Source organism: Bombus bifarius, unplaced genomic scaffold (genome assembly GCF_011952205.1).
Source record: "Bombus bifarius isolate JDL3187 unplaced genomic scaffold, Bbif_JDL3187 scf7180000008023, whole genome shotgun sequence".
Lineage (NCBI taxonomy): Eukaryota > Metazoa > Arthropoda > Insecta > Hymenoptera > Apidae > Bombus > Bombus bifarius.
The window spans coordinates 998,510-1,015,372 of record NW_022884396.1 but is presented as its reverse complement, the minus strand read 5'-3'; the positions used below and the strand labels follow the sequence as shown (position 1 = coordinate 1,015,372).

General features: G+C 33.7%; 3 protein-coding genes across 3 annotated transcripts; all 3 read right to left on the bottom strand.

Moving 5' to 3' along the window:
- Positions 1–1,272: 1,272 nt before the first annotated feature.
- On the bottom strand, positions 1,273–2,834 carry LOC117207170. Its single transcript, XM_033447112.1, has 4 exons — positions 2,287–2,834; positions 1,956–2,106; positions 1,771–1,893; positions 1,273–1,696 (listed from the first exon to the last, which is right to left on the bottom strand). Exons 1-4 carry the CDS (start codon positions 2,712–2,714, stop codon positions 1,514–1,516), a joined length of 885 nt encoding a protein of 294 aa, XP_033303003.1. The 5' UTR covers positions 2,715–2,834; the 3' UTR covers positions 1,273–1,513.
- Positions 2,835–4,762: 1,928 nt separating this feature from the next.
- Positions 4,763–6,048, bottom strand: LOC117207192. The gene is made up of 5 exons (XM_033447143.1): positions 5,711–6,048; positions 5,392–5,491; positions 5,187–5,309; positions 4,911–5,082; positions 4,763–4,815 (listed from the first exon to the last, which is right to left on the bottom strand). Exons 1-5 carry the CDS (start codon positions 6,046–6,048, stop codon positions 4,763–4,765), a joined length of 786 nt encoding a protein of 261 aa, XP_033303034.1.
- Positions 6,049–6,855: 807 nt separating this feature from the next.
- Positions 6,856–15,146, bottom strand: LOC117207169. Its single transcript, XM_033447111.1, has 11 exons — positions 14,875–15,146; positions 14,204–14,654; positions 13,879–13,978; positions 13,633–13,776; positions 13,420–13,578; positions 9,263–9,551; positions 8,614–9,145; positions 8,286–8,400; positions 8,050–8,172; positions 7,820–7,978; positions 6,856–7,122 (listed from the first exon to the last, which is right to left on the bottom strand). The coding sequence occupies exons 1-11, from the start codon at positions 15,089–15,091 to the stop codon at positions 7,066–7,068; spliced, it is 2,346 nt and encodes a 781-aa protein (XP_033303002.1). The 5' UTR covers positions 15,092–15,146; the 3' UTR covers positions 6,856–7,065.
- Between the last annotated feature and the right edge of the window lie 1,717 nt (positions 15,147–16,863).

The following is a 16,863-nucleotide window of genomic DNA, read 5'->3' as shown; positions in this document are numbered from 1 at the left end:
CATAACTGAACCACCTGCTCTCACGTTCAAAAGCTACTCCGACGGTTTCCTCAGCGCGCGTCCCCTTCATGCGCATTATGATATCAATTATTCGTGAATGCGTAGTTCAGCGTCGCTCTCAACTTTATGTCTCAGTAAGTTGGATCTGTCATTACAGTTTGACTGTTACAAGTATGTATTTATCTGTAATTATTCACAACCTCCTCCACGATACGAGGAAATAAAAGAGAAGCAGGTGATGCCTGCGCTTTTGCAGCTTTCTTACACTACCGACCACTCTAAGTTTTTTTGTTATATCTTGGGCTAGAATCAGCAATAATCAGAATTTAAAAAATATGTTTGTGATACAAATGGACTTAATAAAAGGAGTGATATTAATTTTGTGAAACTCAGTATGTAGAATTGACAACATTTTTTTATTTCATTTCAGTTGCCAACTGATTGAACTTGATAAAAAGAATTTGATGTGTACTGGTCGACTACTGATTTGTTGGATGCTGGACGAGAAACATGTGGAAACCTTTTAGATTGTAATGTATATAACATACAAAGAAAATTGGAAAGTTGGGGCAGGTAATTACAATTAATAGATTAGATATAGTATACATAATAAAAAAATAGTAAAAATTATTTACTTACCTGACAAATAAAATATCAGCACGTCAAAATGTACACGTTTAAAATGTCAGAACAGCGAAAGCTGTGGAACAAACAATATGATTCCGAAATATGTTGCACAGAATCGTTATATTCATTTTTTCATTCAAGTAAAATTGCTAATACCTGGTGAAAAAAGGTAGAACTAATTTTGGTCGCTATTGTACGACGGTCAGTACCGTACGACTCTCCCCTACATACATTTACTTATTTTTCGGCTTCGCAGCCCGAAAAGAGGGACTTGGATTACATATTTTTCAAACTCTCATTCAATCCTATACTTCTTCTGGAGTATCGTCACATCTAAAGACTTGCACATATATTATCACACATATAAAAAAATTACATACGCCATTATGTTGCTTACAAATAACAGTAACACTTGTTCCTTATTCATTTTATCCTCATACTTAACGTTTACGATAAGAACGCTGTCTAGAAATACCGTGAACACCGTGTACATATTTTTTCATCTCTTAATTTATATACCATATCGCATATCTATTTTTTAGTTTAGTTCTCTATATTCTCTATACTCGTACGCTTTTTTCTTCTACTATATCCATCTCTCTTAATACGCTAGAATGTAACCTGTAGCATTTAAATTGCGAGATATTTTTGTGTTTTTTACACAGGATGTGTTTCAGAATTTGGTACCTAAATTGTATCGATACATTCTGAGCCTGTAGTCAGTGCTGCTAGAATTGATCAGCAATTGAACAGCAATCATCTAATACTCGTTATAATTTTTGTTATGTCAACAATTGACAATGCGTTATAAATTGGTCACTGTAGCTCTCAGATACTTCGCAATTTATCACAGAATTGTTAAGAAAGTTTGTGTTCGTAAATCGTATTAGGACTCGTTCACACTTACCTGAGTATATAGCGCTAGAGTAAACCAATAAAACCTGCCTGCTGTAATTTGTAACGGTGAAGATCTGGCACGGCACATAATAATTACAAGCCATCTTGCACTCTTGGGAGGTAAATTGTACCATTCGGCGTAGTACGCCGTGTTAGCTATTTCCGTACTCTGAAAAAATTGCGAATTTTAATAATTTCTCATCACCGAAAACGTCAATTAACTAATTTGCCTTTTATAAAAAGTACCTCGGCTGCTAGTTTTTCTCCCATGTAACAATATAGGAACAATTGCAACATCACGTAAACTACGTATAACAACAGAAACGTAATTTGGAAAATCATGTATTCCATTGCTTCCTCTTCAAATGACTATAAATTAAATTATATCAAAGCTGATGTATTTATTTTAGAAAATTCCTTGATATTTTTACCTTCGTACCATAATGATTTGATAAGACTGAGAGCATATTTGAATAGTGCAACCCAGCATTTGAAGCAGAAGCATCATGTTGAAAGAATTCTCTATCGTTGTCGCGAACCTTAGATGTACGTACGACATGATTAATATTTGCTAAACGGCGGCTAAATTATGCAATTACATGTTAAAACAAAGAAAATAAAAGATAAACGTACAGAAATTTTAAATCGATGAATTTTGATTTAAGATATTAATATTTCATGAATACGCTTATTATAATTTATTCTCCTTACTGTGTAGCTTTCTTACCATCTTCAATAAAACAATATCTTTAGAATACGAACCTGTTAATATATTCATGCTTCTGAATAATTTTCCGCAACTTCGTTTCTACATCTTTCTTATCGTACGAATGAATCTTCTGTAAATCGTCTCTCAAATTCGAAAGCTGTCCACATACATGAAAAATCAACAGGACGACAAAAGTATCTATAGCTGTGTAGGTATTCGCAGCATAAACAGTAGCGACGAATTGACCGATCATCGTCAATTCGAAATTTGGACTGATGCTAGTGTTGTAGGGGAAATAGCCACGAAAGAACAGTGCGCTGTCGTTGTATCTCATGTTAGATAGTCGTGCAGGTAGAAAAGCGAGAACTACGATGTTAACCATCAATGTGCTTCTCATTGTAGTCTTTCTGGTGATTACCGCAATGTTCACCATTGTTTCTCGTTCGGTTTCGTTCATCACTGTGTCCCAATCGTTGACCATGCACTTTATCAGAGGTCTTAATGCTTGCAAGAGAAGAAAATGCCAGATAGAGTACGTCTTGAATGCTCGTTTTGTGAAGCAATTAGAATAAGACTAAAGAATATCTTAAAATATAATATAAATAGGTAACAGAATATGATAAAATAAAGCAATAGAATAAGATTTACAAAGTAGATAATTGATAGTGTTTTTAGTTAAATTGACACGATAAATGTATTTTTGTTAATTTTTTAAATACTCACATTTGCCTTTGAACCAAATAACTATTGTCTTCATAAGCGAAAGCGTGATGGTAATGTTAGTCGATAGATTCTCGATCACCAGATCAGAGTCACTCGCGATCATCGGAAGGTTAATTGTTTGTGGAGCACATACGAAGCACAGCATCATGATACACGGTAAAAGAACGAGGTAACTGTAAGCTCGGTACCATTTCCTCTCTTCCGGCCAGATACCCATAAATCTCAGCATGTAATAGTTCCAACCGTATATATACTTTACGTCTATATCACTATCTGTCATGAATGGGTACTTAAAGATATTTCAGAACCCTGAGATTAAATATACCTACAATTTTTCTTATTCACTATCTATAATATTATTTTAGAATATAATCTTCATTTTTCTCGTATTTTGAATCTAAATTATTATCATCCAAAGAATAGTTCTGGGTCGTCAAATTTAATATACTGTATTTCTTTTTTTCTTTATGATATATTACTTAAAAATATAAATTTCCTTTTTCTTTTTTTCCCTTTTGCATATTATTCTCATTTACCTATTTATTTATTTATTTCGAATAATTAGGATATTTTGTAAATTAATTTGATAAAACAAAAATATCTGCAGGCACTGCAATATTTTTCGAATATGTTTAATTAAATTTGAAAAATTGTAAAGTTACCTCGTTGGATATCCATAGAGGCATTTTTTCCCATAACTCAACTACCTGTTCTCACGTTCGAAAGCTACTACGACGTTTTCCTCAGCGCGCGTCTCCTTCATGCGCGTTATGATATCAATTATTCGTGAATGCGTAGTTCAGCGCCGTTCTCAACTTTGTCTCTAAGTAAGTTGGATCTATCATTACAGTTTGGCTGTTACAAGTGCTCATCCGCAATTATTCACAACCTCTTCCACAGTACGAGGGAATAAACAGGCAACGCATTGCGTTTTTACAATATTGTTAACTCGACACTATATTCCTTTCATGGATACGATTCAAAGTTTACAAGCAAAAGAATTTTTTCAATTGTATTGAGCAAATATATCACCAGTAATAAACACCTATTATTGAAAGAAAGCGTTTTCGAAGAAATTTGTTTAAATGATAAATACAATATCCAGTAATTTTATAAAATAAAAAATATGTAATTCATAAAATTAAGATTTTCAACTAATAGAATTATATTTATATAGTTTACACTTAAGGGTTAGGTTTAATGCATCACTAGAATTAACTTAGAAAATTCAGATCTGTCAAATTTCCCATTTATACATTAAGACTTCAGGTAGTTTCACAGATCTGTATAAGAGCAGTCTTTCCCTGTTGATTGCAGTGATAAAACGTATAGATAGTTCTACGCTACATATTTATTTATATCTATCTTGTGCTCTTTTATATTGTGTTGTAAAAGTGCAAATGCGTATTGTATTCGTGATAGTAATATCACCATTTTCTTGCAATCTTAAAATGTGAAATGCATTTTTCTATTCCATACTTTTTTTTCAGCAAGTTCTCTTCAGGAACTTTTCGTTTTAGGAAGAAATCTTTGGGAGAGATACTGTTTCTATAAAGTGTGAGTTTTATCAACATCTCAATTTTGTTATGGTTTTATCAAGTTCTTCGAATGTACAATTTCTTCGTACTAAATCTCTATTCCTTCGGTTAAAAGTATCTTTATCAGATTATATGAATCTTGATACAGAACTCTGAATAGATATCAAAATATTTATTCCGTAAGGAGTGTGATTTTATAAAATACGCAGTGTGCTGTGTTTCCTATTATCCTAAACGAGAACAAACATTTGTCAACCATACGATTATGTTACTTTTCATCTATCAGTCGATATTTCATAGCTAACCATATGGTAAGATATCAAATAAAAATTTTTAGAACTTGACAAGATATTATTCCGAACTCTTCAGATGCATATTTAAATGTTTGTAGAAGTCCGTGAAAAAATAATTTAGTTCCATGATCGTTTGATTCACAGTATCAAAGAGTTCGAGGCAGAAGGAACTGAACTTTCCAGCTGTTATTTGAAACGATACTTTCGCTCGACACATCACGATAATTAATGAAATGACGTCCTTCGGTGGTAAATACCAGTTGCAATCGTACGCTGATTGTCCAATACCAGCACTCTGAAAGCAAATCTTCTATTAGAGTATTGGAAGCGTAATTTGGAAGAAAGAAATGAAACTTTTAACCTTTGGACAAATTTTCTATTTATACATAAATAACTCACTTGTCCACGAAGCATTTCACCCATATGGTCATAAGTGCGAAGATGCAGCACAGTATAAATTACGTGTATGATGAAAAATATCATTCCAACTATTGGCACGTCCACTTGCACCTGATTTACGGTCTAAAACGGAAAAGAAACTGCATTACGTACCAATTTCTTTCCTCGTCGAACAAATGTCAATATAATATTAACTTTAGCATACGGTTGTCATACGGCATCCAGTCAGAAAATACAACGACGTGCAGATTATAACCCGAACGAGTATCGTGAAATTGAAACGATCTTCCACGATCACGGCAAACCTTGGAACAAACGCTTCTTTAAATTTGTTTACTAGTTATATCCTAAACGATTTTTCGATCTGATAAATCGACTAACATTTCCTATTTTCTTTTTTTTTCTTTTTTTTTTTTGAGATAATCTCCTTTCACTAATTGGATTGCGAAAGAAATATCTTTCTAATATTCATTTCTTAATTCGCGCAAACATTTTTAGCGTACTGATAAATCGCTTCTACCAACCTAGGCAACTGATTGTCCTGGTTCACAATGAATCCCAGTCGTTCATAGAAGCTTGCATAATTATTCTGCTTTGTCACGTTAGTTGGATCCTCGAGAGCCATCCTAAGAACAGTTAATTGACCGCACAAGTATAACACGAGAACCGCAAGGAACGTGTCGAAACAAGAGTAGCATATCGCGCTTAGCACCGAGCCCATGAATTGTCCCGGCCATGCGATCTCAACATTTTGACTCTTGCTGACGTCGTAAGGGAACGTGGCTGGATGAAGTGCACCTAGATCAGCTTCTGACTCGCTTTGTGTATTACTCTGCAAGCGGGGAAAAAGAAAGGATAGCATTCACGGGTGAAAAACGAAAGAGATGAATGAACGGATACGCATTACGATCACTTATGATCGACAAGCGGATGTTCGGACGCTCCACTGTCTCCTTCGCTGTTCAAAATCGCTATGGTAGCCGCGTACTGAGGAGCCACCGCTTACGCGAAAATTCGCACGTGCCAATTTCAAACATCCACTCTCATACCTGATCGTCCTGACAATATATTAGACCTGACCATCGCAACAAGCGGGTATTGTACGCCACTTTATCTAATTTTAATAATTTATCTAGGAATCTGCTAAAAAATTCGCCAAGTACTTATTAATCGTTTTCTTGATGATCCGTGCCAATTAACGTGTATTATATAAGATTTTTTAATATTTGCAAAGGAGGTATACGTAGCCATGTTTATATGTTTATGCAAATGATTATTCGCTATCGACAAATGTTTAGAAAAGTAATTTTCGTAACACAATAGCAGAAACATCATTGTTTTTGATTAAAGCTAGCCGTGCTGATATACAGACTGTCGTGTATCCTCAGTGTGTCCAAGTTTTCGCTTAAAAATAGCGCATAATTGCTGAGAAATGGGGAAAATAGCAGCGAATGAAGATAATATCTAACACGAACACGTTAGTAACAAAAGTACCAGTTGCAGCTACGGTTCATAAACCTATTAAATATTTATCAATGGCATGTCTACGGTTAGTGTCTCAGCAATCGACTTCGAATAGGTTTAACGTTGCTCAAAGAAGCACCCTAAACGTAATATCTTTAAAAAAACAAAAGGAAAGAATTGGAGAATATCCAGGTGCAGAAGGAAAGGTTTTGTGAGAAGTATTCGTGGTCTCGAGGTATCTCTTTAGTAATTAATAATTTCATTACTTTCCACAGTGCCTAATTTTTTGTCTCACCATTTTAATTCTCGTTGCTCTGAGATATAATTTATCATTTAGAGAAATATACTAAAATATTCTTATCGTAGCTCTTCTTTTATCAAGTTGATAGACAGTTGTAAAATTTGCAGAAGTACATTATTTATTTTTCATTGCGAGTAGAACGGATACATACCCCATCGAGGTTTTTAAGACCTGAACACAAAGAAAAGATTGCTCTGTATACGTTTATGTAAATATGAGATATCATTACATATTTTTCTAACTCCTACTCATTCCCAAATTTCTGTTGGAATATCGTCACATCTATAGATTTACTCCTATCTATATTCCTCTGACATGTCTGGGACGTATACACATATACCTACAGCTGGTAAATACGTGGATCCTCTGTGTATACCTTAATTTTTCTTAACGTAATATTATATATCTACTTTTTGCCTCGGTTAGAATTCTATGTCCTAAGATCAATATATCACCGCTGCATTTATTCTACTTTTCGATATATCTTCCTCTCTTAATACGCTAGAATCTAAGCAGTCAATTTGTGGGATATTTTTATATCTCTTACATATGATGTATTCCAGGATTTACTAACTAAACTTTATCGATACATATCTTCCAAGGATAGAATCTGTCCTGACAGAATTGCAGCAAGAATCATCTAATACTTCTCTCAAACAGGATACCTATATTTTACATGTATATAGAATTCTTATATTGCAACTATTTGAATAAAATTGAACATTTTTCATATGGACACAATCTCTGTCCAAAAATTGGCACAACATTATAAATTAGTCATTGTATCTCTCGGATACGTCGCAATTTATCCAGAGAATTTTAGGAAAATTGGTATCCGTTAATTGAATTATACCCGCTTTACGCTTACCTGAGAGTATAGCACTAAAGTAAAGCAACAAAATCTGCCAGCTGTAATTTGTAAGGGTGAAGACCTGGCACGGCACATGATAATTACAAGCCATCTTGCATTCTTGGGAGGTAAATTGTACCATTCGGCATTGTACGCCGTGTTGGCAATTTCTGTACTCTGAAAAAAATTGCAAATTTTATTTACCAAAACGTCGATTGATCCATTTTTGATTTATAAAAAGTATGTACCTCGACAGTTAGCTTTTCTCCCATGTAACAATATAAGAGCAATTGCAACATCACGTAAATTACGTATATCAACAGGAACGTAATTTGCAAAATCATATGTTCTATTGCTTCCTCTCCAAGTGACTATAAATTAAATTATGAGAAAAATGATGTATTATTTTGTTATTATAATACTTTTTGCTGTATCCTTCGACAATGCATTATCCATTTGGAAATGAATGTTTTATTCTTCGTACCATAAGAACTTGATAAGTCTGAGAACATAGCTGAGTGGTGCAACCGAGCATTTGAAACAGAAGCATCATGTTGAAAGATTTCTCTATCGTTTCCGCGAACCTTAAATATACATACGACGCGATTAATAATTGTCAGATGTTAACATTATGCATTTATAGGTTAAGGGAAAGAAAGTAAAAGGTGGACTTAGAAAGATTTTAAATTCTCGAATTTCATTTCGGTACTTAGTATTTCATGATTCTTCTGATTATAATTCATACTCATTACTGTGCTTCTTCAATCTTTCTTTCCATCGTCAACAAAAGAACGATTTTTTCTAATACAAACCTATTAATATATACATGCTTTTGCACGATCTGCTGTAATTTTATTTCTACATTTTTGTCATCATACGAATGAATCTTCCTTAGATCGTCTCTCAGAATCGAAAGTTGTCCACAAACATGAAAAATCAACAGGACGACAAAAGTATCTACCGTTGTATATGTTATGGCTGTATAAAGAGCAGCCATCAATTGACCGATTAGTGTCAATTCGAAATTTGGACTGATCGTAGTATTGTAGGGGTAATAACCACGGTAAAACAGTTCTTTGTCGTTGTATAGCATGCTAGACAATCGGGCGGGCAAAAAAGCTACAACTACGATGTTGGCCAGCAGTATGCTTCTTATCGTAATCTTTTTAGTGATCCTCGCGATGTTCACCATTTTTTCTCGGTCGGCATTGTTCGTCACTGTATCCCAGTCATTGGCCATGCATCTCAGCAAAGACTTTAATGCTTGCAACAGAAGAATATGGCTAATAGAATACGTCTTGATGGATCTTTTTGTGTAACAATTAGAATAAGATAAATGAATGTCTTAGAATATAATTTAGATAGATTACAGAATATAATAGAATAAAATAGTAGAATAATATTTACAAAGTGGATATTTGGTAGTATTTTTGTTAAAAAAAACATTTTTGAAATGCTTACGTTTGCCTTTGATCCACACAGCCATAGTCTTCATAAGCGAAATCGTGATAGTAATGTTAGTCGATAGATTCTCGATCACCAGATCAGAGTCACCCGCGATTATCGGAAGATTAATAGTTTGTGGGGCACAAATGAAGCACACCATCACGATACACGGCAACAGAATGAAGTAACTGGAAGATCGATTCCATTTCCTCTCTTCCGGCCAAATACCAATAAACTTCAGCATATTGTAGTTCCAACCGTAGACATAGTTTAAATCTATATCTTTATCTATCATAAATGTGTACTTAAAAAACATTTCACAATCGTAAGGTTAAATATGCCTATAACTTTTCTTTTTCTCTTTATGATATATTACTTAAAAATATAATTTCTAAAAATATTTATTTTTAAGGTGGTACGACAAAAATTCTGCAATTAATATTTAAAATTACCTCGTTGGGTATCCATAGAGGCCTTTTTTCGCGTAACTGAACCACCTGTTCTCACGTTCAAAAACTATCAGGACGTTTTTCATAGCGCATGTCTCCTCGTTCAGTCAGAATGCTTATTATGATATTAATTATTCGTGAATATGTAGTTCAGTGTCTTTCTCAAAGTTATGTCTAATTTTGGTTATTACGATTATTCGTCTGTAATCACTCGTAACTACTTCCAACATTCGTGGAAATGAAAGAAAAACGGGGATTGTTCGCGTTTTCGCTACGTCGTTAGTCCACACTGTCTTCCTTTCACGGATGTGCATCAAAATTTACAAGTAAAAAAATTTAATTGGAGGAAATAATTCATCAATAATTATAAATATTACTGGAAGTCAATGTTGTTAGAGAAATTTGTTTAAATGGCGAATATAATATCCAGAAATTATATAAAATAAAAAATCTTATAATCTTATATCTTATGTAATAAAAGAACGAGTGTCTATTATATTAGCCATACTAATGTCATCATTTTGTTATTTTAAAACAAACAATACAATTTTGTATTTCATATTTTTTTTTAGGAATGTTAAGATGACAAATTGGGTGCAATGAAGAAATCATCAACAGAAGAATCTTTGGTGCCACGTGTACAAAATGTAAGTTTTGCAGATGATTCAATTTTTTAATCACTTTATCAAATTCTTCAATTGTTTATGGAATTCGTTCGTAATAGAGCTTTGTTCTTTCGGATAAAAAAAATCTTATGAGAGTATATGAATACCAAAGTATTTATTCGATAAGTAGTGTAATTTTGTAAAATTCTGTATAAAATCTTACGTTCATTGAATAGTAACATATATTAAAAATTTTATAGAATAATTATATCTTTTATAATGAAATGTAACTGACTGTGAATGTTCTTCCAAATAAAATTGAAAAGTTACTATATAATTTAATTCTTATAACATTTTTCTATTGTATAGTACCCCATGAGATGTGCGAAACATTAAGTAACATTTAGGAAAATATCGTTAAATGCGTACCTGCGTCGAAGTCCATTAGAAGTACACGCAAGCAAGCTGCACGATCAAATGACTGTCACGAATTTCTCGTTCTTTACACCAAAGAAGAACGCATGCCCGTCTTGGCAGGTGAAAAACCACCTCATCACCTTTTTTCATGTGAAAATGATGCAACTTGTAAGCGTGCAAGCATCAAAGTTTCGCGTCTACGAGGATAGACAAATTTTTTTAATCGTCTTCGCCTGCTAGCAAACTGTCTTCAACTTAAGTACTTGCTGACTAACTTCTGTCTTCGTCCTTGAATAATTGATTGACTTTATTGAGAAACTTTTGCCGTGGAACATACTACGTTTTTATTCGCATTTATGTGTTACCTAAATTCGATGCGAAACTCCTTCACATTTGTAAACGGAGGCTTGTTCGCAGTACATGAACAGAGGTAACGTAGGACATTTTTAACTAACTTTACTGTACTTCAATCAATTTCAATTTCAATTATTACTGCGATTCTTGTATTTTTCGTGCCTCGATATTGTTTTCGTTTCAACCAAGAAATTGAGTTTCAATGTTTTAAGAAAATCTTTATCATGTAAGTGAGACGAGAACACATACGTATCAATATTATATGGAAAGAAATTGAGTCAGGAAAATATCAGATAGATGAAGGTTCATTTAATAATAAGGATAAGAAAGCACATTCTTAATTAAAAGGATAAGGTAGAAAATTGTCAAAAGATGGAAAGGGTGTAGTGATGTATAAACTATTTTATATAATACTATTAAATTGCACACAAACATGATTACCTTTTGCATACAGCACAGTAATGTACAAGTTAGACAATTATTTACAGTCGATAAAATAGGAGGATAAACGGTCTCGCCAGAAATATTGCAAATTCTGATCACTAAATTAGACCTGCTATTTGGATAGCAATTGGATGAAATTGGCTCAGCCATCAAATTTTATTAAAAGCGATATCACCATGAATCAAATCCCAATAATCCAAACGTTCGCGCTCCAATTGAATAAAAAGTTCCACTTTTTGTGCTTTAATTGTAGGTAAATGTCGAAGACGTCAGTATAACCAAAAAACGAACGGATCTCGAATGACCCGAATCGAACTATACGAATGCTATCACCGGCCGCAAATTGACGATTTCTCAGTTTCGATTTTCTCCAAGGGCTAAAGACGAGGGGGGCTAGTACACGGTTAGCCGAATCTAGAGGAGGAATCCAAACGGTAAGTTTTTTTTTAGAAGACAATATTACTTAGCTTCGTCTATTTTTTCGAAGGACAGCAGAAATACCACTTTACGCGTATTGTGCATAATATGAATTATGTGGAACTGCAAAATGCTAATGTCAACCCACTAAAAAAAGCTCCCCTTATACTCTCCATAAATGCTTTCTACTCTGCTCCAACACTACTAGCGTACCACTGGTCTGACCTGGAAGTACAGAAAATCATGTGCTCGTGTCACACGCGTGACTGTCACTGCCTTGCATCGACGCACGAATTTATAAACCAAGCGTAAGGGATGCGAATGACGCGAAGATCATTCCGCTAACTTGTGTACTCACCTGACTGCTGTCACAGCAAACCACATACTTTCTGTAAACCTTTGCTGATATGTGTGTTCATAGTTTGGTATAAAATGGGTATAGCAAAAGCATTTATGCAGTACAAGTATAGGTATATCGAATAGATTCAACTCGTTGGCGTAGGATCTAGGAACAATCGTACCAAACTTCACTAAACTACACATACGTGCAATGTTTTGCCAGCAAACCGAGAAGCCTGCTCATTTTTTATCTGTACGCATCAAAGCAAATGGTGGCCAATTTTTCTTCGTTCTCAACAAATGTTATGGGAATAGTATGGATGTGCACAAAGAGGGAAAAATAATATCTTCAAGGTTTCCCGAGGAATCTCTTTAATAATCAATTGTTTTATTACTTTACACAGTGCCTAATTTTTTGTCTCGTCATTTTAATTCCCGTTGCTTCGAGATATAATTTATCATTTAGAGATATATACTAAATACTATTCTTTTCTTAACGCTTCTTTCAAGTTTATGGCCAGTTGTAAAATTCACAGTTGTATGGGATCGTCTATTATTGATTTTTCATTGCGTGTAGAACAGAAACATATCCCATCGACGTTTTTAAGACCTGAACACAAAAAGAAGGTTGTTCTGCATATCTTTATATACGTATGAGATATTTTGTATGTATACATATTTTTGATTATTATTCATCTTCACACACTGGATAGAAGATCTGCATTACATATTTTTCTAATCCCTGCTTTTTCCGGAACTTGTTTTGGAATATTTTCACATATAAAGACTTACATTCATCTACTTATTTTATATCGAAACTAAATCTTAAACCTGTAGGGTGTTTATTAGTCACCTTTTTCCTTGGTATTTTCCCAATGCTATGTAGTAGAAAAAAATAATCAGGGAAAAGTTGTACAGTTTCCTATGACCAATAGAATAGCGTATATCGTTTGTTTATACTTGCAGAATTTTTCTAGAAATGAGATGACGTGCAACTTTTTAAGCCCATTGCCTCCACAAACCCTTTCATATGACATAGAACGACATACATCAGTCCAGTTAAAAGATCAAAAATCATCTTCATTTCCGAAAAAATAGTACACAAAAATACTACCTGTAAATTGTATTATAACTCGTTTACACTTACCTGACAGTAAAGCGCAAAAGTAAAGGAACAAAATCTGCCTGCTGTAATTTGTAAGGGTGAAGATCTGGCACGACACATAATAATTACAAGCCCTCTTGCATTCTTGGGAGGTAAATCGTACCACTTGGTATTATAGGCTGTGTTAGCTATTTCTGTACTCTAAAAAATTGCCATTTTAATAATTTCCCACCTCTAGATATGACAATCCATTCATTTTTCTTTTCTAAAAAGTACCTCGGCTGCTAGTTTTTCTCCCATGTAACAATATAGGAACAGTTGCAACATCACGTAAGCTACGTATATCAATAGGAACGAAATTTGCAAAATCATGTGTTCCATTGTATTCTCTCCTAACGACTGCACATTAAATTACGAGAAAAATGATGTATTATTTTGTAATGCTTTTTGAAATTTTTTTATATTATATACACTAGAAAAAAGGCATGTTTTTCATCGTACCATAATAACTTGGTAAAACTGAGAACATATCTGAATGGTGCAACTCAGCATTTGAAACAGAAGCATCATGTTAAAGGAATTCTCTATCCTTCCGGCGAACCTTAGTTGTACACATGACAAGATTAATAGTTAGCAAATGACAGCAACATTATGAGTTTAAAGGTTGAGACGAAGAAAAGAAAAGACGAACATACAATGGTTTTACATTGATGAACTTAAACATCGAAAATTGATATTCCATGTATACGCTTATTCTAATTTGTTCTCTTCGCTGTATATATTCCCTAGTATCTTCAACAAAATAACAAATTTCCTTAATACGAACCTATTTATATATTCATGCTTTTCGACAATCTTCTGCATCTTCATTTCTATATTTTTCTTATCGTACGAATCAATCTTCCCTAAATCTTGCCTCAAAATCGAAAGCTGTCCGCAGACGTGGAAAATCAGCAGGACAACGAGAGTATCTACAGTTGTGTACGTATTTGCAGCATAAATGGCAGCCACGTATTGACCGATCATCGTCAATTCGAAATTTGGACTGATGCTAGTGTTGTACGGGTAATAGCCACGAAGGAATAATGCAATGTCGTTGTTTTTCATGCTAGACAATCGTGCAGGCACAAAAGCGAGAATTACGATGTTGACCATCAATGTGCTTCCTATTGTAATCTTTCTAGTGATCCTCGCGGTATTCACCATTGTTTCTCGTTCGATATTAGTCGTCACTGCGTCCCAGTCATTGGCCATATATCCTAGCAGAGACTTTAACGCTTGGAAGAGGAGGAAATGGCAGATAGAATACGTCTTGATAGATCTTTTTGTGTAACAATTAGAATAAGATTAAAGAATATTTTAAAATATAACGTAAATAGGTGAGAGAATATGATAAAATAGAACAGTACACTGAGATTTATATGCTGCATATGTGGTAGTACTTTTATTTAAAAAAAAATGATATATCCATATTTATTAATTTTCTGAAATGCTTACGTATGCCGTTGATCCAAACAGTCAAAGTCTTCATAATCGAAACCATAAAGGTAATGTTATTCGATAGATTCTCAATCACCAGATCAGAGTCAGCCGCGATTATCGAAAGATTAATAGTTTGTGGACCACATGCGAAGCACATCATCGTGAGAAATGGTAAAAGAACGAGGTAACTGGAAGATCGGTTCCATTTCCTCTCTTCCGGCCAGATACCCATAAACTTCAGCAGGTTGTAATTCCAAGCGTACACATTGTTTAAATCTATATCTCTATCTATCACAAAGAGGTACTTAAATAATATTTCAGAATCTATGATTACTCTATGATTACTTAAAAATATAATTTCTAAAAATATCTATTTTTAAGGTGGTAAACCAAAGAATTCTGCAATTAATATTTAAAATTACCTCGTTGGGTATCCATAGGTGCCTTTTTCCTCGTAACTGAACCACCTGTTCTCACGTTCAAAAACTATCAGGACGTTTTTCACAGCGCATGTCGCTTTGCTCAGTCAGAATGCTTATTATGATATTAATTATTCGTGAATATGTAGTTCAGTGTCTTTCTCAAAGTTATGTCTAATTTTGGTTACTACGATTATTCGTCTGTAATCACTCGTAACTACTTTCAACATTCGTGGAAATGAAAGAAAAACGGGGATTATTCGCGTTTTCGCTACGTCGTTAGTCCACACTGTCTTCCTTTCACGGATGTGCATCAAAATTTACAAGTAAAAAAATTTAATTGGAGGAAATAATTCATCAATAATTATAAATATTACTGGAAGTCAATGTTGTCAGAGAAATTTGTTTAAATGGCGAATATAATATCCAGAAATTATATAAAATAAAAAATCTTATAATCTTGTATCTTATGTAATAAAAGAACGAGTGTCTATTATATTAGCCATACTAATGTCATCATCTTGTTATTTTAGAACAAACAATACAATTTTGTATTTCATATTTTTTTTTAGGAATGTTAAGATGACAAATTGGGAGCAATGAAGAAATCATCAACAGAAGAATCTTTGGTGTCGCTTGTACAAAATGTAAGTTTTGTAGACGATTCAATTTTTTAATCACTTTATCAAATTCTTCAATTGTTTATGGAATTCTTTCGTAATAGAGTTTTGTTCTTTCGGATAAAAAAAATCTTATGAGAGTATATGAATACCAAAGTATCTATTCGATAAGTAGTGTAATTTTGTAAAATTCTGTATAAAATCTTACGTTCATTGAATAGTAACATATATTAAAAATTTTATAGAATGATTATATCTTTTATAATGAAATGTAACTGACCGTGAAAGTTCGTCCGATGTAGCTTTTATAAATATCTAGGATGATTCTGTAACTGGAAAATACTTTCCCAGATGAAATTGGAGAGTTACTGCATAATTTAATTCTTATGACATTTTTCTATTGCATAGTACCCCATGAGATGTGCGAAACATTGAGTAACATTTAGGAAATTACCGTTAAATGTGTACCTGTGTCGAAGTCCGTTAGAAGTGCACGCACGCGAGCTGCACGATCAAACGACTGTCACGAATTTCTCGTTCTTTACACGAAAGAAGACGTGCGCATGCCCCTCTTGGCAGGTGAAAAACCACCTCAGCACCTTTTTTCATACGAAAATGTTGCAACTTGGAAACGTGCAAGCTTCGAAGTTTCGCGTCTACGAGGATAGACAATTTTTTTTAATCGTCTTCGCCTGCTAGCAAACTGTCTTCAAGTTAAGTGCTTACTGACTAACTTCTATCTTCTTCCTTGAATAATTAATTGTCTTTATTGAGAAACTTTTACCATGGAACGTACTATGTTTTCGTTCGCATTTATACGCTGCTGAAATTGGATACGAAACGTTGGATCACGTTTGTAGATATACACTTGTTTGCAGTACGTGGATAAAGGTAACTTGAGAGTTTTTTTAATTAACTTTTATTTGCTTTAATCAACTTTCATTTTAGTTATTACTGTTGTTCTT

What these genes read in the sequence shown, in the direction of transcription:
- LOC117207170 (XM_033447112.1), bottom strand. Translation starts at nt 2,714, where the DNA reads ATGGTCAACGATTGGGACACAGTGATGAACGAAACCGAACGAGAAACA. An exon ending in AAGCATGAATATATTAACAG is followed by an intron (nt 2,107 to 2,286) that starts GTTCGTATTCTA and finishes TGCATAATTTAG; the next exon opens with CCGCCGTTTAGCAAATATTA. An exon ending in CAAATCATTATGGTACGAAG is followed by an intron (nt 1,894 to 1,955) that starts GTAAAAATATCA and finishes TTTAATTTATAG; the next exon opens with TCATTTGAAGAGGAAGCAAT.
- LOC117207192 (XM_033447143.1), bottom strand. Translation starts at nt 6,048, where the DNA reads ATGCTATCCTTTCTTTTTCCCCGCTTGCAGAGTAATACACAAAGCGAG. An exon ending in CAGGACAATCAGTTGCCTAG is followed by an intron (nt 5,492 to 5,710) that starts GTTGGTAGAAGC and finishes GTTTGTTCCAAG; the next exon opens with GTTTGCCGTGATCGTGGAAG. An exon ending in TGTGAATCAAACGATCATGG is followed by an intron (nt 4,816 to 4,910) that starts AACTAAATTATT and finishes AAATTTTTATTT; the next exon opens with GATATCTTACCATATGGTTA.
- LOC117207169 (XM_033447111.1), bottom strand. Translation starts at nt 15,091, where the DNA reads ATGGGTATCTGGCCGGAAGAGAGGAAATGGAACCGATCTTCCAGTTAC. An exon ending in TGTTTGGATCAACGGCATAC is followed by an intron (nt 14,655 to 14,874) that starts GTAAGCATTTCA and finishes TCCTCTTCCAAG; the next exon opens with CGTTAAAGTCTCTGCTAGGA. An exon ending in AGACTTATCAAGTTCTTATG is followed by an intron (nt 8,173 to 8,285) that starts GTACGAAGAATA and finishes TTTAATTTATAG; the next exon opens with TCACTTGGAGAGGAAGCAAT.